Genomic DNA, 27,807 nt, shown 5'->3' with positions numbered 1-27,807 from the left:
TTGTAATGGTGTTAAATATTTTCGATTTCGTGAGTTTACCTCGTCCCCCTCAAAAAACGACAGACAATTTTGTTCGTGAATTTGAGTGCGATGCATCTCCATTTTCTAATTCCTCTATGCCTTCAGAGCAGCACAGACATATACTTATTATACTCTTTGAGCACAGACTACAGAGCAACAGAGCCATAGAGTACATTGAATGACATGGAAAAGAGCACAGAGTCCTTGCTAGAATATGTATTCGTCTAATAATCTGTACTTTAGTCTGTAAATTGTAAAATACGCCCGGGGATTTCCGGCTATATATTCGAAAACGTTGTAAGTTGTGACGTTTCACGTTAGCTTATTTGTTTAATTCTCTTTTTAATTTAGTTAATATCTTTCTTTTGCTAATGTTTGTTGAAATATCTTAGTTATAATTGATCGTTTTTTATTATTCGTAGGTGCTATTTTGTTGAAGTCAGGTGAGTTTTTGAGTACTTCATAATTTGCTATCTAATCAATAAACATAATTATCTTTTTAAAATATTTTTGAAATAAGAATAATAATGCTCATTGCACACTGATTAGACGCCTCACGGCCTCACTTTTGGCGTGCTAGTAACAACCAACTTATTATAAGTAGGTAGGTAGTAGTAGATAGATATTGATATAGAATTTTATTAAGATTAAGGTGGATGGGTGTAAAATAGACAGGTAATAGTTATACATAAGTTACATGGTACCTGGCAAAAAAGCAAGGACATATTTTGTAAAATTACAAATTATTCATGTAAACCTAGAGCATGTGATGGCCAGACCTTTGTGAAATTTGTAGAATGCTGAATGTTTGTCAGCTCATGCTCCTACTATAGGTAGGAGGGAAACTGGAGTTGAGTTTATGTCTTTGGGAGGTCAGCAATGGTGCAGCCTTTGATTTTTTACTAAGGACCATAGATCTACTATGTTCTGTTATGTTATGTTATTGCCTCTTTGCTAAGTACCTGTACTATAGCCTTTCTTGATGAGTACTGATTACCAACAAAGAAATTAGAAATGAAAGTAGAAAATGTATGTCATTTCATAACTTATTTATTTTAAATTATGTATTATGTATGGTTTGACAAATAAATTAAATTAAATTTTGTATGGTTTGAAGAGACGTGATAGCCCAGTGGATATGACCTCTGCCTCCAATTCCGGAGGGTGTGGGTTTGAATCTGGTCCGGGGCATGCACCTCCAACTTTTCAGTTGTGTGCATTTTAAGAAATTAAATATCACGTGTCTCAAACAGTGAAGGAAAACATTGTGAGGAAACCTGCATACCAGAGAATTATCTTAATTCTCTGCATGTGTGAAGTCTGCCAATCCGCATTGGGCCAGCGTGGTGGACTATTGGCCTAACCCCTCTCATTCTGAGAGGAGACTCGAGCTCAGCAGTGAGCCGGATATGGGTTGATGACGAACCACATCTATGAATATTATTTATTTAAACGGGTACATACCACGATAAAACAACAAGATATTTAATGTTGATAATAATATTCATAATGAACAACCACAATATTAGTTTAAAATCATTAACCACATCAAATTGTTCTAAGCTTATTAATCAAATTTATTTTCATTAATTTAAGAACAAGTTAATTATAATTATTATTAACTGTGAAATGACTAGTGATTTATACCTTCTATTTCAATTTGTTTGTTGGTAAACAGTACTCATTAAGAAAGGCAGTAGTATTAATGATGCAACTTCCATTTCATACCAGAAAACCTGTTTATGTGTCCTCATATTAATTGTTACTAATAACTTTGGTTCGGGCACATTAAAATTCAAACATCCTTTTGATTTTTAATGTGACTTAACCAAATGTTGTTATTATGGGCATGTTTCGCGCATTCTTCTTTGGTTCGGAGAACAACAGTGGGTGAAGGGTGTGACTGCACATCATCAAGACGCCCTTAAACCTACAACAGGGCTACGAGTCCCAGAAGACTCTTGAGTTTCTCTGCCACATGATAGACTTTATCTTCTTTCTTCTGGGCCGTTTCTGCACTTGGCCATGTGGTTGGCCGTTGTACGTGTTATTGCTGAGGAACCAATGTAGGTTGCTCGTTGTTCCGTTATGCCTCTGCAACTGAGCATTATGATAGACCTCACACTTGCTCAGTAAATCATACTAAGATGTCTATTATGTAGTTGCATGTATGATATTCAAAATATGTACTATTATCGTGAATCGGCAAACTTACAAGAGAGAAACGAACTGTCACCTACAAGAAACGAAGTGTAGTATTAAATCTATACTAATATTATAAAGCTGAAGAGTTTGTTTGTTTGTTTAATTGAACGCGCTAATCTCAGGAACTACTGGTCTGATTTGAAAAATTTGTTGATAGCCTACTTATAGAAAAAGGCTATAGGATATATATTATCCCTGTATTCCTACGGGAACAGGAACCACGCGGGTAAGACCGCGCGGCGTCAGCTAGTATGCAATAAAATCACTAACATATTTTCACAGAAATGACAACTTTGAGCAAGAATTGTATCCTGGTGGGTATAGTGGACTATTACTGTTTAGTCTGTGAAATATACCTCAAAAGTGAGAGAGATGCAAATATACATATCGCCAAGTCTGTCCATCAAAGACAGCTGGACTCTGTACAGTATGTGGAGGAATTTAAAAATGACACGATTAAAAAGGTACATATTTCATAGTTAAGTCTTCTAATCCGCATTGGGCCCACGTTAACCACCATTCTGAGAGGTGATGATCATAGTTTTTATCAGTACAGTGATCCTGCAGTAATTATACTAAAGCCATACTCAATGTGCACTGTTTACCAACAAAGAAATTAGAAATGAAGGTAGAAAATGCTACTTATAATTATTATTAAACAAGTTACTTATAATTATTATTAGGTGTGAAATGACTAGTGATTTATACCCTCATTTTTAATTTGTTTGTATATACTTATAGAGGGGACGTCTGACTAGACCAGATGGGTGATCAGTCCTAATTAGGGACCATTCCACCCAATTCCCGTGGTAAAAGGACACAGGTTCACTGGTGTCTCGACAGTGTTCCCCCCTCAAATCTTCCTGTAGCCTTCGTGAACCTAACAATATCCCCTATACTGAGATCTGTCAGGTCTACTTTATTTAATGTATCCTTACCTAGTAACTCCCATCTTACCAGCGCGAACATGGGACACTCAGCTATAAAGTGATAGCTGGTCTCCTCCTCACCACAACCTGGACATGATGAATCTTCTATGATTCACATTATCTTCAAGTGTCTATTGAGCAGACAATGTCCAGTTGTCATGCCTGCTACCAGTGCTATGTTGGGTCTGCTTTGTAACAGTAGTTGTGTAACAGTAATTTGTTTGTTGGTATACAGTACTCATCAAGAAAGGCTGTAGTATAGGAACTTCAACATCTATTGGCTCGTATAATGACAACTATTGGCTCTTCGCACTATTGCCTCTTCGGGTTTGAGACTCTTTGAGCTATGATATAACTGTTATTAATTTGTATTTCAGATCAAAAACAAATACTTTTGTGAGCTATGCAACAAACTGCTTGCTGTGCTACCTAGAGTACGCTTGCACATCACAGAACTGACACATATAAATAAAAACCACAGATTGTTTCGAAGATATGGAAATTATGTAATTGCGTTCCAAAACATTGCTATAAGCGACCAATCGTGGAATAGTTTAAATGGGAGTGCATGTGCAATATGCAATGTTGAATATGAAATAGAGAATGAGGATGTACATAAAAATGAATCTACCCACATTCTCAACGTTATCCAGATACAAGTTCAATTTGATGACAATAAAAATATTTATCGCAAGGTAAGTTCAATATTATTATTTGTAGAACAGACTTAGTTCAATCACGATAACTAATAGATAAGTCAGCCCCCCTAGGCAAGTGGCTCTCTCTTTCTACGATCGCTAACAATACTAGAAAGATGTATGGTATGGCTATTGATATTGATAACTAATTATAACTGGTTTAAGTACTTTGGTTACAAAATTAAAAAAGCATACTAACTTTACAAGCACTTTTTAAACTTCCAAAAAGGAGTAGGTTCTACAATCGGCTGTATGTTTGTTTTTTTTATGTATGTCCAGCGATAATTCCGTCACTTATAAACCAATCTTGAAAATTCTTTATTTGGTTCTAGGGTGGTCCCATTTTTTTAAATATTATATTACCTAAACCGAAGGTTGCCTGGTATTTAGTTAGTTAATTTAAAATGAGTTGTGAACAAAACTTAACTAACAATTAAATTCAAAGTATTAAAACTAACATTTTTACAATTATTTTATAGATTGATGATGCTACATTTCAATGTACGACATGCAATATGTTATATGCATTGAGCTCTCTGACATCTCATTTTGCTGGAGAAAAACATAAAAAAATATACCAAGACTGCTGTGATGCTTACAGCATGATAGCAGGCAACATACAAACAGAAGAAATAATTGACTGTAACAAAACAAATGAAAAACAGGTGGCTGTTTGTGAGCTCAGTGTGAACAATGAGATACAATTACAAGATTTTATTGAACCAGAATCCATAATCAATGAAACAACAGAAAATACTCCAAATATAGATACAACTGGCGAACTATTGGACTGTAAAGAAAAAGCCATAAATGTAGATACAACTGGCGAACTATTGAACCGTAAAGAAGAAGTCATAAATGTTAATAGAACTAGCGAACTGTTGGACTGTAAAGAAGAAGCCATAAATGTAAATACAACTAGCGAACTGTTGGACTGTAAAGAAGCCATAAATGTAAATACCACTAGCGAACTGTTGGACTGTAAAGAAAAAGCCATAAATGTAGATACAACTAGCGAACTGTTGGACTGTAAGGAAGCCTTAAATGTAGATATTATTGGAGAAAAATTGGAATGTAAAGAAGAAGCCATAAATGTAAATACAACTAACGAACTGTTGCACTGTAATAAAGAAGCTATAAATGTAAATTTAACTAGCGAACTGTTGGACTGTAAAGAAAAAGCCATAAATGTAGATACAATTCGCGAACAATTAGACTGTAAAGAAAATGCTATTAATGTAGATACAACTTGCGGGCTAATAAGCTGCAAAGACGAAATCACTAAGAATGTTCAACCAGTGGAAAAGGCTAATAAGATAGAAGCATGCACACCTGACAAAAATAACAATAAACATGCAAAGAGCAAGGTCGAAAAAACCAAAACTACATTCGAAGATAGTCCTAAAGAAGTTTCCAAAAATTTAAGCAACAAAACTCAAACTAAGAAGGTAAATAACAAAGATGGAACAGTTTATGAAAAAGAAGAAGTTAAAATTTGTGAAACATTGCATTGTACAGATCATATAACTCGAACAGAAAATAATGAAACATTGTGCATATTATGCAATTTGACTAAAGTGAATCCTAATAACCATGTTGATTCAAAACATCACCAGATTCTACTAAAGTTGCATAAACAACGATTACAAAAAATGGGAAATAATACTATAGATGACTGTCACACACAAGGAACACAAAATGACTCTGACGATATATTAGACAAATTACCTAAGTTCCAAAAGGAGGAAGTTAATATCAATTTTGAATCAAAAACTGCATATTGCAAGAAATGTAAAACACATATAGAATTTGTTTTAAAATCTATAGAAAATCATATTTCAGAACATAAGACGAAGACTGTAAATAAGACGATAAAATGCAATGTTTTCGATAGCTTACCGAAAGCTGCAGACAAAAACAAAAATTTATTTACAAGCCCAGTGTTTCTGAAAGCCAAAAATGATAAAATGCAAACAGACAAACAGGAAAATGCATGCACAGAAAAAATTGTTTCCGACAAACCAAATGAATCTAACATTCCAGAAGCTTTACCTTCAAATGAAAGAGACGACATTTCGTCAAATGGAGATTCTAAATCATCATACATTGTGAAAGTCCAGAGTGCTAAAACAAAAAAAACAAAATCAGTAAACCTTATTAAAATGCCTTTAAAAGATTTTGTACATAGTATGGTAGCAATACAGTATTTGATGTACAAAGACTTACTGATAAACGAAAAATACTGTATAAATTTTCTCAGCTTTAGTTTTCTGGTGGTGTCACTACCAGACCTCAGATGTCAGGTCTGTGATGAGTGTCTAGGGGATCAGATTGGTAATCACTTGTCTGAGCTAAGCCACACACGTTATATGAGGCTGACGTCAGTCATAGAAAATGATGATACAGAATTTATAAGAGAGGTAAGTTCTTGTGATCATTGTGAGCTGGTTTTTAATAACCTATCCGTATATCCGTATATATAAATCCGTAGCAATTCCACAATATTTTGACATTTTGTGCCTCGTCGCTTACTCAGGTAATTAAAAATTGTGGGATTACAATAGGCTAGTTGATAATTTTTTTTAATGTTTTTTAGAGATGGGCCGAGTACTCGGTTGATACTCGGTACTCGGCGTACTCGGCGGATTTTTTGATACTCGTACTCGGCTGAATAACTCGGTCGTTGAATGCCGAGTATACCTTGTTCAAGAAAAGCATTATTTAGGTACATATAATTAAAACAACAGTGTTAATCAAAAAGTATTTATTAGTCATTTAGGAAATCTTTGAAAATCTCAATTAAATTTAAATAAAATTAAAATAAAAGATTTAAAAGAGCAACTGTTAAGTTTCCCGTCGCTCTTCTCAACAGGAGACTGCGCCTTCTGAGCTGGTGGTAGAGTCACTACAAATAGTCAATCTTGACGTTTCAAAAGTGCTTGTAAACTAAGCCTACTTGAAAAAAAAACAATTTTGAATTGAATTAATACTTGTTCACGCGCGCGAAATGGAAATTTGATTGAACCGAGTTACTCGGCCGAGTACTCGGTTGAAAAAAATTTGAACCGAGTAAAACTCGGTACTCGTTATTCGGCAAAAGAGTTACTCGGTGCATCTCTAAATTGTTTTTAAATAGTTCATTATCGTCCTACTAGACTAAATTTTTTTTTTCAAATTTTTCCGAGACATGAAAATTTTAGTTTTTACATATGTTTTTGACAGTACGAGCCAAAACGCTTGTCGGCCACGACAGTCGTTTTCAACTGTTTCATGACGTCACTATAACAAATCCCTTGCAAGCGGAGCGTTTGACAAAAATATTAGTTGATAATTAGTTAGACGTTTAGTACATCAAGTGTGTTAGTGACGTCACAAAATGGATGACAGCGTTTTTGAAGATTGGAAAATTTAAAAAAATACGTGATATTTAAATTAAATTTTATAATATCTTTCATCATTAACTTTTATTTATTGTTGTCGTTATATTTCGGACCCTTATTTTTTATGTAGGTACTACACGAAATTAATATTTTTTAAATTAAAATTAATATGAATCAACTAGCCTATTCCATAATGTTTTGACATTTGATCTCTTGATACCCTTACTATTCAGATGGCAATACTACTGATAATAATAAAAATAAAAATCATCAAAATTGCTCCATATACATATACTACGAAGTCACATACAAAAAAATATATATATACGGTCGAATTGAGAAACCTCCTCCTTTTTTTAAACTCAGTTAAAAAATAATAGCAAATTTGGCTGGTGGGAGGCTTCGGCCGTGACTAGTTTACCACCCTACCGACAAAGACGTACCGCCAAGCGATTTAGCGTTCAGGTGATGTCGTGTGGAAACCGAAAGGGGTGTGGATTTTCATTCTCCTCCTAACAAGTTAGCCCGCTTCCATCTTAGACTGCATCATCACTTACCATCAGGTGAGATTGTAACTAAGTTACTAACTTGTAGAGAATAAAAAAAAACTGGTAGGTTTTAGCTGTGGTTTGTAAATATACTAGCTTTACGGTATGATGGTTAAATAAATGATATTTTTTATTTCTATCCAGGTTCAGACAGGATCATTCCACTGTGGTTACTGCAATACTATGGAAACGTCGTGGGATATGATGGAGGGACACCTTAAAAGTTCTGCCCATAAAGAAATCAAAGCCTCAGCGATGTGGCGCAGAACCATCTACCTAGACAGGATACAAGAAAGCAAACAAACAGACTTTGATACTATCATAACTGATGATATTCAAATGGAAAAAATTAGTAAGAGATTCTGTTGATATTAAGGTAATTTATTTACTTGCGGACGTCTGGATTATTTTCAAAAAGTCCATAGGCTTATGCTCCAACGACATCTTGTGAAGAAAAAAAAGACTGTCATTTTTATGTATGTTGTATGTTAGGGGTGGCGAGAAAAGAAACTCGAGGTTCAAAAACACACCACTTTAATAATACAACTCTTCGAATATAATCACAAAGACTGAACCCGTCTCATCCATGAAACCACGTTTTTATACCTTTCCAACGCAATAAACAACCAGAACAAAATAGTCAAACATCAATCTTTTATCTATACGGATATTGATATAACTTCACTTATGAATTATGTCAATATACGTTTTTAAATCTATTTATTTATTTTAGTTTAGTTTAGTTTAGTTTTAAGAACAAAGAATTACTCGTCATTATACGTCATGGTACCTACGTATATTGACAACACTACAGTTATAACCAGGTTGTTTGTAACATATAATGTAGCATATCCGTTAATATAAATGCCTTATTTAATTTTCTAACATGTAGGTATGTATTTTGAAAGAAAGAAAGAAAATATAATATATAATATAATAAAAATAAATAGCCTCAAAAGCTCGACGGTAAGAGCGGTCGGACTCTTCACCGAGGGGTGGTGGTTCGATCCCCGCCCCGGTCTATTGTTGTACCTACTCGTAACACAGTCTTTCCCGACTAACTGGAATATTGGTCATATTTAAAAAAAGATATGGCAAATATTCTTTAAAAGAAAATCTTTTTAACAATAAAATGGAACTGACTTAAAAGTCGTTATTTGGATTTTAACACAAAATTACTGAATCGATTTTCATGAAAATGAAATTGCACCAATCTGGAAGTAAACTCTTTAAAACAAAAAAAGAATAGCACAACTATTAGGTACATTTATTTGTTTTGTTGTGGAGACCCTTATGCCTAGTTAACAATATATGGATGAGATACCGCCCAAAAATCGTTCGTACTCAACTAAAATACTAAAATAGTCCGAATTGGGCATAGAGTTGCAATGCCAAAAAAATTCAAATTATTTCATAGCCGGCAAAGACGTACCGCCAAGCGATTTAGCATTCCGGTACGATGCCGTGTAGAAACCGAAAGGGGTGAGGATTTTCATCCTTCCCCTAACAAGTTAGCCCGCTCCATCTTAGACTGCATCATCACTTACCATCAGGTGAGATTGTAGTCAAGGGCTAACTTGTAAAGAATAAAAAAAAAAACAAAACAAAAAAAATAAAGCTAGTTGCTTCGACTGGTGACAGAAGGGCTGGCTCATTTTTCGCTCAAAAGATCAGCCTGACTGTCCAGTATGAATGATTTGTATAATTTTAGTTATTAGCTTCCTATTGTATTGTCTATACTTATAGTAAATCTGTAGATAGGTCAATTTTGTACATGAAATATATTTCAAAAATAACTACCAGCGGGTGATTAGTGATCGATACTCATGCCAAAAATGCAATCAGTAAAATTTTTGTCTGTCTGTCTGTATGTTCGTTATAGAAACAAACGAATCGACGGATTTTAACGAAACTTGGTACAATTATTCTTCATACTCCTGGGCAGGTTATAGTATACATTTCATCACGCTACGATCAATAGGAGCAGAGCAGTGAAGGGAATTGTTGGGAAAACGGGAGTAGTTTTTACAGCGATACTACTGTAAGGGCTGGTTTAAAGAGGTCTAAGGGCGGACGTAGTCGCGGGCGTCCGCTAGTTTCTCAATAAAAATAAATTGTAAATAACATTATTTAAAAAGAATCGATTCTTCAACCGAATACCAAAACATCGATCATTAATCGAATATACTGTGTAATTAAACTAAAACTAAATTAAGATTAGACGATGTGTTCTATATAACGAGACTTCTGTATGTGATGTGTTTGTTAAAGTTGTATTAGTATGTGTATATTCCGATTTAAAGGAGAATGCCCACCGGCCCATATAACGTCGGTCCAGGGCACCCACCTGGGTTCCCTGAAAAAGTATATAAAAGTATATGGAGATGATAATATGATGTATAAATAAGGGTCTGGTTAATTAATTTGCTTAATAAAAGTATGTTTCTTGAACAAAAATACATTTTTTTATCACTCTTCTAGGGCAAAATGATCGCCGGTGTACCAAGTGAAGTAACATTTGAAGCTTAATTTTTTTTGTACAATTTTTTTTTCTTACCAACAAGCTTAACAAACAAGAAACCGAACCTACAAACCAATCATAAGTCTTCAAAAAATATCGTAAAAACTCAGGCTGTATAACCAACGATCTTCATTTTTTAGAACAAATTAAAGATGAATTAAAAATGTCGTAAATCTGTTGTAGCAAACTTTTTTTGATTAAGGAATGATTTCATTATTTTTAGAATTATCAAGATTTTTTTGGAAAGTTACCTGCCAGGTGGTTAGGGTAGGCCTGGGCCGGGAATGGGCAATGGGCATTCACCTTTAGTTTTATTTATGTGAGGTGTAAGGATATAAAATATTGTGTAGGTAAATATTTTTTTATAAAGGAGCTTACTTCGTCCCCTTCTAAAATCGACAGACAATTTTGTTTGTGAATTTCGGTGCGATACTAGTCCATAGGTAATTAATCTGAGGTTTAATGTGATGAAGAATGCTCTATTATTATTAAGTACAAAGAATGAAAAAATCCTATTTTTGTTAAAAATAATATAGAGAAATCTTTAAAATTGTATTATTCAAAGAATTAAAAAAAATCCTATTTTTGTTAAAAAAACATAGAGAAACTTTACAATTGTGTTATTGTAAGAAATATGTCTTATTATTATGTTGTGTACTTATATAAAACTTTTAATAATATAAATAAATGTTTAAATCAGCATACAATTTATTTAATTTTTTATTTAATAAATCAATAATTTTAGTATAAACTACACATAAAACAAATCTTTAAATTGTAACATACCTAATATAGTTCATAATCTCACTCATATCGGTTTCACTTCGATATATTATAATATACCGAAAAATAGCACGTTAAATTGTAATCAGTATGTTCAGTTCACAATATATCGACAGATTACAATATCGCGAGTGAGATTAAAAAACTAACATATTTTACAATTTAACGGTGACATACAAATGAAATGATTCAATCGTAGCTCCATTTCCATCCAGTAAGTCCAAAGTGTAAGTCAAATTTGGGCTTAAAGTCAGGGAACTGCGCTGGGCCGGAGTCCACGGAGCCGCCAGTGCCGGACTCAGCGCACAGAGGCGGCGCGTATCCAGCGTTGCAATGGCAGTGGCCTGGTTATAAATAAAACGATATTTCAGCATTAGAAAGCTACAACTTCTTCAGGTTAACTATGGACCTCATAAGGCTCAGAGTCACACAGCGGGCGATGGAACGAGTTATGCTTGAAGTATCTCTGCGTGATCGAATCAGAAATGAGGAGATCCGCAGAAGAACCAAAGTCACGAAGCTAAAATGGCAATGGGCGGGGCACATAATTCGAAGAGCCGATGGACGTTAGGGTCCTAAGGTGCTGGAATGTCGACCCCGCACTAGAAAGCGCAGTGTTGGTCGACCCCCCACCAGGTGGACTGATGACGTCAAGCGAGTCGCAGGGATTCGCTGGATGCAGGTGGCTCAGGATCGTGTGTCAAGAATACCAAGGATATCAAGCGGGTTGCAGGGACTTGTGCTTGGAGGTTCATGCAAGAGGCCTAAGTCCAGCAGTGGACGTCTATCGGCTGATAATGATGAAGGTTTGGCTTAGCTTGTAATAAGATGCAGAGATAGTGATACCGGTATCTCTTTTATTGCGTTGGGAGAAATGGAACTGAGACAACTCCGCCGCCATTTGTACCTAGATATTTTGTGTATATCTTCACTTGGTCGCATGCTACGCCTACAAAATGTGTAAAGCTATCATACTCAGAGATGCAGTTCGTAACAAGAAGGGTACTTACGCGCATTATACACAATCTAAATTCAACCTAAACTCAACTCAGTAAAGTACACAATTCGTCATGTCCAATCTAAATTCAACCTAAACACTGGATTGTAAGGTTCATAATACTGTAATGTAGCCAGAATGTGTCCATTACCCTCGGAGTAATGACGACGCTGTGTCCAATCTAAATTCAACCTAAAAACTGGATCTTTAAGGCTCATAATCTTATAAACTATCCAGAGTCAGTAAAGCCCTTACCCTCGGAGTTGCAGACGCCATGTCCGGAGCAGTCGGACGGACAGACGGACGACTCGCGGCGAGACATCTGCTCGCGCATCGCTAGCACCGACACGCACTTCTGTTTCAAACACATCTGAACACAAAAAAGTGCTGTAGACCATACGACTGAAGTAAAACTTCTTTCAAAAATAAATGAAAAGCGCCATCTATGAGCCTCTGCCATAACTGCATAGTAACAATGGGGATGATGACTAGGTTTGAATATATTGATTTTTATGATACATTCGGGTAAATAAGGTCAATGTTAACTAATTTATTCATAAAAATCAACGATTGTCTGGATATTTGAAAAATAAATGAGATAATAAAATTTCCAAATCTATAAAAAATCTTTTATCGTAATTAGATGAAAATTCAAACAGTTTTAGCTTCCTTACATTAAATGTGACATTTTTTAATACACGAACTACAAACATAAACGCACAAATAACAAAGATATTAGTAATTTCGTTTGAACGCCCATACAAACCTAACGATCAGCGAGCCAACGATGTCACTAAATCGTGCCATTTTGTATGTAGCGTTTTTCAGGGATCCGCGGCAGCGCCGTAAATCTGACCCTTTAAATCCCTGTAGCTCCGAAAGTAATGATCGCAGATACCCTGTTACTTTTACAAAATTGCTTTGCTATTAGTATTAGTATATTAGTATACTGATTTATATACAATTTAAAAAACTGTCATCATCCCTATTTCATGAAGTGTACAAAAAGGGATTGTTTCAAAGTTCTGTAAGAACGCCATCTACAGGTAGTTTAAAATAACAAATACCGTTTCAGTATGCCTGTAGATCACAGATGGCAACAAACTAAGTCTACTTGATATATTCGTTTAGGGATTGTGATTTTTAAGGAATTCCTTGTCCTTATATACCTTTTGTACATGGTGTTTTTGAACATTATATTGTCCTAAATAGGTCCTAATGTTATGATGATGAGGTTGTTGAATACCTTGTCTTCCCCGCACTTCGCTCCATCAGGCACCAACCCGGGATCGACGTCTTGTGTTCCCAAATCGATAATTGCAGAACGGCAGGGGATTATAGTACCTGAGCGAAAATTCATAAAGTCTAAATAACGACATGCTGATTAATTATTGGCTAGCTACCTAGCGAACTAAGTGCTGTGGGAAATATGGATTTGCGATTTTCCCGGGATAAAAAGTAGATAGTATATACTCAATAACCTCTACTGTCTAATAGTCTATCTTCAGTGAAAGTTCTATTAAAATCCGTTCAGCCATTAGAAAGGCTAGACCGGACAAACAGACAGAAAACAATTTTAAAAAAGCTCAATTGTGTTTTGGCAAATGTAAATAACTAAAAGCACCTGACATAAGGCTAAACACAAATGTTATGAGGTAGTCCATATCAATATCAACTAGGTTGGTACTAATTTTTTTTTAAACTTCAATCACAATGAAAAAAAAACTTGGAAAAAAAACGAAACGATCTAGCGTGTATCCTTCCTTGTGACGCATAAACGACTAAGCGGTTCCGCTCCGAAGTCCGACGTCACAACGCAAACCCCCCCCCCCCCCCCCCAATGGTGTCTAGGAAAACATTTATGGAAACCCCATAATTTCACGCAGACGAAGTCGCAGGTATCAGCTATTGACGGCCTCCGTGGCGCAGTGGTATGCATGGTATTTACAAAACGGAGGTCCTAGGTTCGATCCCCGGCTGGGCAGTTTGAGATTTTCTTAATTTACCGGCAATGACGTACCGGCAAGCGATTTAGCGTTCCGGTGCGATGCCGTGTAGAAACCGAAAGGGGTGTGGATTTTCATCCTCCTCCTAACAAGTAAGCCCGCTTCCATCTTAGACTGCATCATCACTTACCATCAGGTGAGATTGTAGTCAAGGGCTAACTTGTAAAGAATAAAAAAAAAAAGTTAATCTCATAAGACTTACTCACCGTTAGTGTTTATAAACACGGAGCTCAGCATGGAGACGGACTCCATCCCGTACTCTAACCGCTCGTTTAGATGCTTGCAATGCAACCGACCGCACCGTGCGTGCTCCACTGCGCACGGATCAAAAGACTTCGAGTTTTCTGTGACAATAATCCCACAGTTACCTTTCCTGAAAAAAAAATATCATGTTTGTATAAAAAATGGCCAAGTGCGAGACGGACTCGCGCATTGAGGTACCTACAGATTTTTGTAATGAATTCGATTGGATAAAACTGTACCCACCTACAGTTAAATTAAAACTTAATTTCTGTGGCCAGCATAAAATAGTGTAATCGCCTTAATGTTGATCTTAATATATATATATATATTATTCTTTACAAGTTAGCCCTTGACCACAGTCTCACCTGTTGGTAAGTGATGATGCAATCTAAGATGGAAGCGAGCTAACTTGTTAGGAGGAGGATGAAAATCCACGGTTTCTACACGACATCACACCAGAACACTAAATCGTTTGGCGGTACGTCTTTGCCAGTAGCGTGGTAACTAGCCACCGCCAAAGCCTCCCACCAGTCAGACCTGGACCAATTAAGAAACCTCAATAGACCCAGCCGGGGATCAAACCAATAGGAGTTATCTATTGTTAATTCACCGAGCATACCACTGCGCCACGGACGCCGTCAATACAATGTCTACCAGCACGAGACAATTTAAAGAATACAAACTCGAACATAAGACCTCTTTATTGAGACACAGCACTACCAATTACACTAGTGAGGTCGTCAAAACGTCTTCGTTTGTTTACTTAGTTAGATATAAAGTCACAACACTTACTTATCACCCTTAGTGTTTAAATCGTAACACTTGTCCTCAGCGTTCAAGCCCGTGGAGCCCCACAGCAGGCGGCATTGGTCCGTATGAGTACGACATGAGCCCTGCACGCAGTACGCCTGCGAACAGAACATTTAGGTTAGCGGGCTGGTACGATTTAGTCCACGACGAAAGAGAGGGTACTTTTATAAGAATAACTAGCGGTAACCACGTGTACTGACGACATCAAGTGGGTTGCGGAGAGATCGTGGCTCAAGATCGTGATGTTTGGAATTCTATGCAAGAAAGAAAGAAAGAACGAAAGAAAATAAAATTCATCTAAAAGTTACAGACAGTCAATAAATTCCCTATCCTTATGACAGCATGTCTGTCTGTATCATTTAAAAAGAAAGGGTATTTCATAGTCAGCATATGCCGTGCACTACATACAAGCATAATACACGGCGCTGATTTGTGACCCGTGTGACGTCACAGCTAATATGAATACGTCACATGTCCAGCAGTGACGTCCATTGGCTGTTAATGATGATGATGATGATGATGATGATGATGATGGTGATGATGATGATAATGATGATGATGATGATGATGATGATGATGATAATGATGAACTAGCAGACGCCCGCTAAGTGTACGTCCTTCCGTTTATCCGTTATCATTAACAACCCATATTCGGCTTCGTGTTGTGCACGAGTCTCCTCTCAGAATGAGAGGGGTTAGGCTATTCACCACGCTGGTTCAATGCGTATTTCACACATATTGACAATAAAGATAATTCCAAGGTATGCATGATTTCTCAGGATGTTTCCTTTACCGTTTGAGAAACGTGATATTTAGAAACTGAAAAGTTGGAGGTGCATGTCCTGGACCGGATTCAAAACTACGCTCTCTGAATTGAAGGAAGGCTCTTCCTCATTCTTTTTACTGTATACAACAAACCTGATTATTAGAACACGGCGTGGCGTCCATTTTGTAAACATCTCTTGGACAGAATTCCGAGTTTCCAGTGCAGTATTCGGGCAAATCGCAGTCGCCTTCAGTGGTTCTACAAACTGTGCTGGCTGTCTGTAGCTTACATGACTGCAAAACAATCGTCAGAATCAGAATCAGAATCATTTATTTGTAAGAAACATTAAAGCTAATCAAACTCAAGTGGGCGATGGAGCGAGCTATGCTTGGAGTTTCTCTGATCGAATCAGGAATGAGGAGATCCGCAGACGAACCATAGTCACGAAGCTGAAGTGGCAGTGGCATTGGCGTATCTAGGATTATTTCCTAGGGTGGGCCTGACCCCCGACATGAAGTCTTTTTATTTATTTTTTTTCTTGACAAGTTAGCCCTTGACTACAACCTCACCTGATGGTACGTGATGATGCAGCCTAAGATGGAAGCGGGCTAACTTGTTAGGAGGAGGTTGAAAATCCACACTCCTTTCGGTTTCTACACGACATCGTACCGGAACGCTAAATCGCTTGACGGTACGTCTTTGCCGGTAGGGTGGTAACTAGCCACGGCCGAAGCCTCCCACCAGCCAGACCAAGACCAATTAAGTAAATCTCAATCTGCCCAGCTGGGAATCGAACCCAGGACCTCCGTTTTGTAAATCCACCGCGCATCACGCGGTGCGCACACCACTGCGCCACGGAGGCCGTCGAAATAATCTAATATTAGTATCATATTAGAATTCAATAAGCCCAGCTTATAAGCAAACTACGAGTACGAAGCGGACCTACCCGTATATCACAGCATTCCCCAGTAGCGCACGTAGCATTGCTCCTCAGCATGCATGTCTCCGCTTCGCAGCATGCGGTGCATGCAGGGAGGGGATTCAGCCCGCAGTCGCATTGCTCGCCCGGCTCTACGAACCCGTTGCCACATGACGGCGAGTCGAATAGCCGCTTAGGCTTGTTGCTGTTAAAATACATTCACTTCAAGTATTACAAGATGAAGCATAAAATCTGTACTAGGATCGAACTTTAGAACTAGAAGAAAAACCCAAGTCGGTTTGGGTGAGGTTTCGTACCCTATTGTCTTAGTATGTAATTAGTCAGGCTATGAAATATTGATCTTTTCTATCTGAGAAATTCTCAGTAAAAATTCTTAGAGTACGGAGGTTGGTTGTTATTATTATAAAAAAAAATATAATAGTTTAAAGAACTAAATAACACGCTTTTAGCACGCACTAATTTTCGTATTCCTGACAGCAAACTCTTTCATTTGATATCCATATCATGGGTGGATTTCAAACAGCAGGCCGCCATCTAGGGGAGGCCGCCATATTGGATTTATAGTGACGTTTCTTAGCTAGTCATGTATTGTTATCAGAACTCAGAGTGCAAAATTTCATCCTAATCAAAATCACTTGGGAAGTGGGTCAAATTGAGATTCCAAGATTTTCTTACATACATGCTATATATGTAAGAAAATCTTGGAATATAGCTATTTATTTTTTAATGAACATAGCTATGGCTATACAGCTATGTTCATCTATACTTATAATAAATCTGTAGAGAGGTCAATTCTGTACATGAAATGTATTTCCAAAATAACTATCAGGGGGTGATTAGTGATCGATACTGATGCCAAAAATGCAATCAGTAAAATTTTTGTCTGTCTGTCTGTCTGTCTGTCTGTCTGTATGTTCTTTATAGAAACAAAAACTACTGGACGGATTTTAACGAAACTTGGTACAATTATTTAACATACTCCTGGGCAGGTTATAGTATACTTTTCATTACGCTAACATCAATAGGAGCAGAGCAGTGAAGAGAAATGTTGAGAAAACGGGAGAAGTTACTCAATTTTTTAAGATTCCGTCGCGTGTACAGCCTTAATCGTTAAAGCTACATAGAAATCATGTATGAAGAAAATGTTCTCCTTAAAATTATCTATAAAAACACAACAGCATATATATGTCTATCTTTTATGGTTGACTCACAATAACACGTGTAACTCCCGATAGCTTAGCAGTTCGGAGCTTTCTAATTATATTTGTCTACTATTATGTTTATAACACTCATCAGTCATCCCTAATAAGAAAGTTAACATTATTACCTATTCAATAAATAAAGAATCATAAAAATCGGTAAAGAAACCTCCTAAGGAGTTACCTGATGATGATGTTAATGCTGGACCTTACCGTAAGCAGTGATCCATTCCACGTTCAAAAGCAAGGTTAAGATCTTGTCGGCTGCAAAGAGACCAGCGTGTAGGGGGAATAGGTCCAAATGTTCGAGTCATGATACATTTGTCGTCAGGACAGTCGCAGAATGACCCGATGTCGTGCTCCATTCCAAAATTGTGCCCCAACCCGTGAGCAATGTTAGTAGCCACAACCCCAATAACCTTAGAGACGTTCGTGGCAACACCCCCAGAATATTCCGAAGTGCAAATCGGCCCCTTTAAGTGTTTTCCTATAACGCCATCTGTGAATCTTTGCATCCTGAAATTAAGGGTTTTTTGAGAAATAATACAATTAGAAGGTACCTAAAATTTTGAACCCTTAAACTGAAATGTCGTAAATGATCCCTTTGTTGACAAGATAGGAAAGCTTTCGTAGAATTTCGTATACCTACATATTGTTTAAAATGCCAAGTTGTGTGTTCAGAAAGTCTAAAAACTACTTATATCGACAAAAATATATAATGTAAGTATTTGGATAGAAGTAGGCGTTATTTTGCGGAAGTTCATCATGAATAGATAATAATTTGTTTATTTTCCTATCATCCGCGAAAAGCCGACGAACCTATCCGAAAACGTCACCCAGGTCCGAGAAAATACTCTTTATGTCCGTTTCACCCCGAAATCGGAGCATCCTCAGGAGATGTTGACTCTACAACGTGCAATTGCCAAGTGTCGTTTAATAATAATATTGTAAGTAAACACATAATTGCGCATGTAGTAGGGTAGGTACCTAATAGCTAAAATAAAAATATATCTATATACTTATATAAAAGAAAGTCGTGTTAGTTACTCCACTTATAACTCAAGAACGGCTGAACCGATTTAGCTGAAAATTGGCAGGGAGGTAGTTTAGAGCCAGGAGAAGGACATAGGATAATTTTTTTTGTAGGGGTAGGGTAGAGGTAGTTGACAGTTTACATCGAGTTTCACGCGGACGAAGTCGCGGGCTAGTAGTAGATAAAATAAAAAAATCTTAATTTACAAACCCACTAAACATCAAGGAAATTACTCACGTTATCAACTGGGCATTATCATTGGGCAGTCGACTGTTTAGCGAATCCTTTCTGTATCGCAAGAACTTGGTTAGTGTCGCATCTCCATCATCAGATAATTCTATTTTGTCATGTTCCGTCCATACTTCGACGCCTACCAGTGTTATGAAGATATTTAGCGGTGCAAATAGCTGAAATCATCATCATCATCAGAAACCCTTATTTGGCTCAATGCTGAGCTCGAGAGTCCTCTCAGAAGGAGAGAGGTTAGGCCAATAGTCCACCACGCTGAGCCAATGTGGATTGGCAGACTTCACACACGTAGAGAATTAAGAAAAATCTTAAGTGCAGTTTTCCTCACGATGTTTTTCCTTCGCCTGAGACACGTGTTATTTAATTACTTAAAATGTACTGAACTGAAAAGTTGGAGGTGCATGCCCCGGACCGAATTCGAACCCACACCCTCCGGAATTGGATGGAGAGGTCATATCCACTGGGCTATCACGGCTGTATTACTCTGAAATACATTAACTTATTGCTTGAATTTCTATGCCTGTGTGATGGGCACCCTACCAAAAGCGGCTTTTGACTTTTGATAAGTATTTTTAAGAAGTTACCAACAAAGTCATAACCCAGTGGTTATGACTCCTGCCTCTGATTCCGCAGGGCGTAGGTTCGACTCCAATCCGGGGCATTAACAATACTTTACAGGTACCTACTTATTGTGTTACTACTTAATAAAACTTTTCGTTTTAACTCAGGCCTTCATTTAGAAAAGAAAAGCATGCAAAATTGTAATCTGCATGCGTTTCTGAGTTCCAAACGGTAAACAGAATGCGATCTTTGAATTATGCATACTCACAACCTCACAACGCCTAGTCTAAAAACGTAAATTTATCATTGGTTTAGATTATCACATCAATACTTTTTTTTTAATTCTTTACAAGTAAACCCTTGACTACAATCTCACCTGATGGCAAGTGTTGATGCGATCTTTGATGGAAGCGGGCTAACTTGAAGAGGATGAAAATCCACACCCCCTTTAAGTTTCTACAGTAGTGTTTGCCGGTAGGGTGGTAACTAAGGTCGAAGCCTCCCACCAGCCAGACCAGCCTATATAGCCAAGTGGCAGGTCGATTCTCTATCTACGATCGCAAACGCTTCGAAAACTAGAAAAATGTATGGAATTGACAGATCTTGATCACGTGACCTGTCGATAGCTAAAGTCATTCCCATACATTTTTCTAGTTTTCGGAGCGTTTGCGATCGTAGAAAGAGAATCGACTTGCCACTTGGCTACAGGGAGCTGGAGCAATTAAGAAATGCCAATCCAGCCGGAGATCGAACTCAGGACCTCCGTCTTGTAAATCCAACGGGCATACCACTGCGCCACGGAGGCCGTCAAATCATTTTCATCATCATTATCAGCAGATGGACGTCCACTGCTGGACATAGGCCTCTTGCATGGACCTCCAAGCATAACGGTCTCGAGCCGCCAGCATCCATCGGTTTCCTGCTTAATGTCCTCGGTCCACCTAGTGGGGGGTCGCCATTCCAGCACCTTAGGACCCCAACGTCCATCAACTCTTCGAACTATGTGGCCTGCCACTTCAGCTTCGCGACTCGCTGAGCTATGTCAGGGTTACTTACAGAGTTCATACTATTAGCAATGTCCTTCATCTGTCTGTGTACACTCTGTAAATTTTCCCCATTGGCTTTATACACGGCGTTGTCAGCAACTAGCACCAGCTCAACGAAGCGAGACTTCTTGTCCATCTTGAATGGACCGCGGACTTCTGTATCGTTTGGGGCATCTCGTTTATACTGAAATTGTAATTAATAAAATCATTAATATATTGCTAGCGGATTTCGTCCGCGTGAAAATCGACGTAAACTTTCAACCCCTAATTCACCCCCTTCTATTTATATTTTAGCATGTTTTATAAATCTAGTCACATTACAAAAAAATTAGCTCTATACATGAACGATTTATATTGAAAAATCTTCAACCCCTTTTTAACCCTATATTTTATTTTTAGTATTTTTCTAGAAGTACACATAACAATTTTTACAAATGTAACTTGTTATATGAAAGGCTTTCCATACAAACTTTCAACCCCTATTTCACCCCCTTCTATTTATATTTTCGTTCATGTTTTATCCTACTAATATTATAAACGCGAAAGTTTGTATGGATGTATGTTTATTTGGATGTCTGTGTGGATGATTGTTATTCTTTATCCGCTACTACGGAAGCGATTTGGTTGAAATTTGGAATGGAAATAAATTTTACTCTGGATCTATGGACTATCCTGAAAAAATCCATAGATTTTTTTGGCCTCGCGTATTTCGTATAGACAACTAATAAATAACGTTTTTCAAACTGTAGTTTTTAACATGGCTACCATTTTAGAATCCTCACAAAAAGCTCTTGAATTTGATACCCATATTGCAATATTAGAAAAAAAAAAAAATCACCTCGAGTCTATAGCGTCTCACAGTCGTCTTGTTATTTTTTTTCAGTTTCACCTATCCAAGAACACTTGGGTTATTGAGACAAATCTAACGATATCCTAATTACGTAAATCCATTCAGTGGTTTGGAAGATATGAGGAAATAAAGAATATTACATACATACATACATATATACTTACCTACATACATACATACAAGATACGCGCGAAAAACATAACCCTTCTTGCAGTCGGGCAAAAACTTATAAAAAGTATATTTCATTTCATTCATTCATTCATTCATTTATTTATGCATTACCGCGTGTGTCGGAGATACCATCTCTCTTTTCGTTCGTCCATGATGTACCACAGGCTGCACTACACTCTGTCGGCTGAAATCCGACGCAGGAGGTTCTGAAAAAAAAGTATGTGTAACAGTTCCGAGGAACAGTGCCGGCTTAATGTAACTTGATGCCTTAACACGTTCGCTGCGGTACGAGGTCAATTGACCTCGTATGTCTAGTGTGTTCAAGAGTTACGAGGTCGATTGACCTCGTACCGCACCAGAGGAAAGTACAGAAAAATCAGTGCCGCAGCGAAAGTGTTAAGCAATCTCCTCCTCCTGTGCTCCTCATCTTGTAAAAAGTCGTGATAGCTCAGTGGATGTACCCCTGCCTCCGATTCCGGAGGGTGTGGGTTCGAATCTGGTCCGGGGCGTGCACATCAAACTTTTGTTGTGTACATTTTAAGAAATTAAAAATATCACGTGTCTCAAACGGTGCAGGAAAACATCGTGATGAAACCTGCATACCTGAGAATTTTCTTAATTATCTGCGTGTGTCAAGTCTGCCAATACGCATTGGGCCAGCGTGGTGGACTATTGGCCTAACCCCTCTCATTCTGAGAGGAGACTCGAACTCAGCAGTGAGCCGAATATGGGTTGATAACGAACGAAAGAAAATTGTAACATTTTTAAACAAGTTTCACTCCTCGTTAGGAAACTCATTTCATAAGGAGTAAGCTCAAAAGAATAATATTAATATTGTCACAACTTTTTTTATATTAATTTATATAATAAAAAAGAAAGAATACAATAGGGAACTTAAGCTAACTTATCCTAATAACTATACAAATCATGCCCACGTGGAATGGTGGCAAGAATACTGGCTGCATTTCCGCGCTGGACAGCCAGGCTGATCCTTTGCGCAAAAAATGAGGCAGCCCTTCTGTCACCAGTCGAGGCAACTAGCCGCGGTGAAATGGTACGGAAATTTTTTTTGTCACAACTATATATCAGAGGGTAGATAATATAAGGAAAAACATTAATTAAATACCTATAACCTATAACCTGGGCTGTGGGTTTTACCAGACTATTAAATGTCAGAAGTTATAGTTTTTGTTATCTTAAATAAACAAAACTTTTTATCATTTTTAACCGACTTCCAAAAAGGAGGAGGTTCTACGTTCAGCTGTATGTATGTTTTTTTTATGTATGTCCAGCGATAATTCCGTCATTTAAGGACCGATTCTGAAAATTCTTTTTGTTTTGAAGGGTTTGATTCCAGGGTGGTACCATTTTTTTCATGTCAGGATCTGATGATGACATCCTGGAGAAATCGAGAGGAACTTTCGAAAATCGTAAAGCGGCTAGTGCGTTTCTTAGTGTTTCCATAAGGTATTATAAACCACTACAATTTTATAAAGGTTTGGTGTTGGTCTGATGATGGAGCCGAAACACGGACGATGACGATGGAACTCGTCAACGATTTACAGCAATTACCTTTTGTTTGGGCCTAATAAATTTGTATTGATGAGAACTTTCCACCTAGATGAGTTGTGACTGTATTAAAGGTCTGGTGATGAAGACGAGGGACAGTTAAGAGAACTAATCAACGGTTCGCAGGTCCAAACACAAGATGGCTAACCTTGTGTTTGGACTTGATTAATTTGAATTGATGAGAACTTTCCACCTAGATTGGTTGTGACTATATTAAGGGTCTGGTGATGAAGACGAGGGGCAGTTAAGAGAACTCCTCAATGGTTCGCAGTAGCTTCCTTGTGTTTGGACTTGATAAATTTGTATTGTTGCGAACTTTCCACCTAGATGGGTAGTGACTGTATTAGGGGTCTGGTGATGAAGACGAAGGACAGTTAAGGGAACTCGCAGTAGCTACCTTGTGTTTTAATTTGATAATTTTGTATTGATGAAAACTTTTCACCTGGATAGGTAGTGTATTAAGGGTCTGGTGATGAAGACGAAGGCCAGTTAATGGAACTCCTTGACTGTTCGCAGTAGCTACCTTGTGTTTTGATTTGATAATTTTGTATTGATGGGAACTTTTCACTTGGATAGGTTGTGACTGTATTAAGGGTCTGGTGATGAAGATGAAGGATAGTTAAGGGAACTCCTCAACGGTTCACAGTAGCTACCTTGTGTTTGGACTTAATTAATTTTATATTGAAGAGAACTTTCCACCTATATCGGCGGGTATACCATAAGGCGGTGCCAATCCAGTGTCATGTTTTAATTAAAGCCGTTTCTGAAAGAACCACAGAAATTTTATAATTTAAACGGCTTGAATTAAAACATCACTGGCTTGGCACCGCCTTCAAACTGATCAGAAGGTAGCACATAGGTAAGATGTTATTTTTTGCTTTTTAGTTTATGTTAATATTAGAGTTGGAAGTCGGTTGAATTTTTTTTTATTAAAATTTTTTTATCTCTCTATTCGACTCGTTAATTGTTTCTATGTATGAACACGCGTAACTTTTTACTGAGTAGTCTGATTTTGATAATTCTTTCTTTATTGGAAGGTATTTCGAAGTCCCATATGGAAAAAATGTATGGAAATAACGAATCTTCGAACCTGTATAACTTGGTTCAGAGCCCTCCTACAACTTTCATGCCATACTAGCTATTACTCCCAATGGCTAGCTCTAACGATTCGTGCCATTTTTTTTTTGATGGCCGGCACTTTTAAAAAGAGCCCAAAAATGTATGAAGCGTGAATGATCTCCTTTAGAAAAAACAATACAACTCTAAAGTTAGGAAAACAGAGAATGATTGATTTATAATTGTAGGTAGGTACCCAGTAGGTAGAAAAATTTATAATATTATATGAGTTAAATCTATGATTATAATGTTATTTTTCGCTTTTTAGTTTTCTGTGTAATAACCTACTTTAGTGTTAGTGAATTCGCTTGTATTTTTTCTAATATTGCTGTAATTGTAAAAATTAGTAAAACCAAGTAATACCTACATAAATAAATAATGATTACTCACTTTTATACTTGTGTGCTTGGCTAACATTTATCAAAATCGGTAAAAGCACCACCAAACACGAAAACATACCACGCATTTTTACAAAATATTTTAAGCTACATTCACACTTGTAATTTATTTAATTATTAATAAATTATTTAATTATAATAGTAATAATTAAGTAACTAATCTTTTATCACAATATTGTACACTTTATTTAAATTATTAATAAACAGTATTAATAAGTTGTTTACACCACAAGAGCCAGATATGGACTGTCTTCTTATTTTAATGACCTTCATTAAGACCACGACTATATAAATACAGGCGTTGTTTTTTTGACCCCATCACAGATATATATAATGGTGGTAATGTCCGAAACTTTGTTTATAATAAAAATCTTCTAAAAGTAATCTACAATTACTTTCCCATTTTTTTTTGGAGTATATTGGAGTTTACTAAATAAATATTTAGAAATAAATTGATTGATTGATTGATTGATTACTCCATAACAATCGATTTTTCATAAATAGCCCCCGGTATGAAAAAAATAAAAGCAGTAAAATTCAAAAAATAGTAAAATAGTAGTGTATGTATATAAAAGCTCTAATGTAACGAAGTTTCAATAGTAGATTGTTATACAAGGGGCTAAAAAGACCCATTATGTACGAGGTATTTTTAGGGCCCGAGACGTAAGGCGAGGGCCGCCTAAATAGAAATCGAGTTTATAATGGGTTTAGCCTCACGTGTTACACTCTGCTTTTCACTACGATTGCGAGAAAATAAAATAGTTTAGTACAATATTCAATGATTTATTTTAATTGAAAATTAAATGTACAAAGTCTACAATTTTGGATATTAAGGGAGATGCTTTTACCTGGTAACATAATTTCCGACTACTGTGAAGATGAATAATGAGTACGTGAGGTAAACGTGGGAGATAATAGTTTAAAAAACTCCTTTCGTAAGTGAATTCATTCGTTGTTGTTTTCTTCACTTATTAAATTTTTCGTTCATCCATCTCCAAATTAGGATCACCATTCTCACTAGATGAAGACGACAATAACAATTATTGTTGAAAAATATGTAAGTAACGGTCACAAATTTACAATGAATTTCTGAAAAAAATCAAGTGTGTATTATTCACGCTAATTGTTTTTAAATTCTCATTCTCGCTTTTTAATTTTATTTTTTTCACATGAGAATAAGGCAAAGGTATTACACCGTAAAGGATGTCCCATGTCTTCAAATCTCGCTCTATTCGCAACTCAATAAAAATTAAATAAAAAAATGAACGCATTCCACAGACAAGAACGCTGCATTTCATTCCAATTTAAAGTTATTTATTTATTTTTCAAAACAATCAGGGCCTTACCTATAATGATTCTATTTTCGAATAAAACCTCGAAAATAATATTATAAAGAGGAAAACTTTGTTTGTATGTTTGTTTGTTTGTTAGATTGTAATGAATAGGCTCAAAAACTACTGGACCGATTTTAAAAATTCTTTCACCATTCGAAAGCTACATTATCTACAAGTAACATAGGCTAAAATTTATTTAGGAAAAAAATAGGGTTCCGTAGTATATTTGGGTTTTTTAGACACAAGGTGTAAAAAATCAACCAGAAAAGTTACTTATTTTGCGTACGCTGCCTAAACTATAAAAGATAGAACCATATAAAAATTTTAATAAAAAAAATTCAACCGACTTCCAACTCAAAAATTAACCTAAACAAAAAAGCAAAAAATAACATCTTACCTATGTGCTACCTTCTGATCAGTTTGAAGGCGGTGCCTAGCCAGTGATGTTTTAATTAAAGCCGTTTAAATTACAAAATTTCTGTGGTTCTTTCAGAAACGGCTTTTATTAAAACATGACACTGGATTGGCACCGCCTTCAAACTGATCAGAAGGTAGAAAACTTTTATTTCTTAATTTTTAGTGTTAGCACACCTACTGAGTGTGAAAAAAAATTAATAAGCAATTAGTTGAAACGTTATTTTCTTATGATAAGTATCTAAGTCCTACAATCCTAATTTTAAAAATACTACCTTAACTCATTTACAAAATTTCACTCCCACTTTATCCACACGTAATATGAATATTCAGAAAAACGTGAAAGGTGACTGTCCTCCGTTCATCACCAGACCCCCTATGCAGTGACAATCCATATGGTTGGCAAGTTCTAATCAATATAAAATTTATCAAGTCCAAACACAAGGTAGCTACTGTGAACCGTCGAGGAGTTCCCTTAACTCTCCTTTATCTTCGTCACCAGACCCCTAATACAGTCACAACCTATCCAGGTGGAAAGTTCTCATCAATACAAAGTTATCAAGTCAAAACACAAGGTAGCTACTGTGAACCGTCGAGGAGTTCTCTTAACTATCCTTCGTCTTCATCACCAGACACCTAATACAGTCACAACCCATCTAGGTGGAAAGTTCTCATCAATACAAATTTATCAAGTCCAAACACAAGGTAGCTACTGTGAACCGTTGAGGAGTTCTCTTAACTGTCCTTCGTCTTCATCATCAGACCCTTAATACAGTCACAACCCATCTAGGTGGAAAGTTCTCATCAATACAATTAAATCAAGCCCAAACAAAAGGTACCTGTTGTAAATCGTTGACGAGTTCCATCGTCTGTGTTTCGGCTCCATCATCAGACCAACTCCAGACCTTCATAAAATTGTAATGGTTTAAAATACTTTATGGAAACACTAACAAACGCACTAGCCGTCCCTACGATTTTCAAAAGTTCCCCTCGATTTCTCCAGGATGCCATCATCAGATC

At 36.7% G+C, this 27,807-nt stretch overlaps 2 protein-coding genes across 3 annotated transcripts; one reads left to right on the top strand and one right to left on the bottom strand.

The window, feature by feature from the left end:
- The first annotated feature begins 278 nt into the window (after positions 1 to 278).
- LOC112045392 (uncharacterized) lies at positions 279 to 10,627 on the top strand. 2 transcript variants are annotated; one of them, XM_052888945.1, is made up of 6 exons: positions 279 to 464; positions 2,509 to 2,690; positions 3,533 to 3,850; positions 4,333 to 6,273; positions 7,926 to 8,261; positions 8,674 to 10,627. In XM_052888945.1, exons 2-5 carry the CDS (start codon positions 2,511 to 2,513, stop codon positions 8,148 to 8,150), a joined length of 2,664 nt encoding a protein of 887 aa, XP_052744905.1. In that variant the 5' UTR covers positions 279 to 464; positions 2,509 to 2,510; the 3' UTR covers positions 8,151 to 8,261; positions 8,674 to 10,627. The 2 variants fall into 2 exon arrangements, with proteins under 2 accessions (XP_052744905.1, XP_052744906.1); XM_052888946.1 differs by lacking the exon at positions 279 to 464 and adding an exon at positions 517 to 2,087.
- A 494-nt stretch (positions 10,628 to 11,121) lies between these two features.
- On the bottom strand, positions 11,122 to 25,204 carry LOC112045426 (disintegrin and metalloproteinase domain-containing protein 12). The gene is made up of 12 exons (XM_052888947.1): positions 25,032 to 25,204; positions 22,068 to 22,162; positions 20,946 to 21,119; positions 19,317 to 19,486; positions 18,260 to 18,562; positions 16,854 to 17,031; positions 16,060 to 16,200; positions 15,124 to 15,239; positions 14,295 to 14,461; positions 13,329 to 13,426; positions 12,338 to 12,452; positions 11,122 to 11,429 (listed from the first exon to the last, which is right to left on the bottom strand). Exons 1-12 carry the CDS (start codon positions 25,105 to 25,107, stop codon positions 11,275 to 11,277), a joined length of 1,788 nt encoding a protein of 595 aa, XP_052744907.1. The 5' UTR covers positions 25,108 to 25,204; the 3' UTR covers positions 11,122 to 11,274.
- Positions 25,205 to 27,807: the final 2,603 nt, after the last annotated feature.

Source organism: Bicyclus anynana, chromosome 24, assembly GCF_947172395.1.
Source record: "Bicyclus anynana chromosome 24, ilBicAnyn1.1, whole genome shotgun sequence".
In the NCBI taxonomy this organism is placed as follows: Eukaryota; Metazoa; Arthropoda; class Insecta; order Lepidoptera; family Nymphalidae; genus Bicyclus; species Bicyclus anynana.
The sequence above is the reverse complement of the archived record's forward strand: the minus strand, read 5'-3'. Positions and strand labels throughout refer to the sequence as shown.

Bases quoted from the DNA above. Each gene is read 5' to 3' on its own strand.
- LOC112045392 (XM_052888945.1), top strand. From the start codon at position 2,511: ATGACAACTTTGAGCAAGAATTGTATCCTGGTGGGTATAGTGGACTAT. The intron at 2,691-3,532 runs GTACATATTTCA...TTTGTATTTCAG, and splicing joins AAAATGACACGATTAAAAAG to ATCAAAAACAAATACTTTTG. The intron at 6,274-7,925 runs GTAAGTTCTTGT...ATTTCTATCCAG, and splicing joins ATACAGAATTTATAAGAGAG to GTTCAGACAGGATCATTCCA.
- LOC112045426 (XM_052888947.1), bottom strand. From the start codon at position 25,107: ATGCGTGGTATGTTTTCGTGTTTGGTGGTGCTTTTACCGATTTTGATA. The intron at 15,240-16,059 runs GTTTGTTGTATA...TTCTGTTCGCAG, and splicing joins CGCCGTGTTCTAATAATCAG to GCGTACTGCGTGCAGGGCTC. The intron at 11,430-12,337 runs GTAAGGGCTTTA...ATTTATAACCAG, and splicing joins TGGCGTCTGCAACTCCGAGG to GCCACTGCCATTGCAACGCT.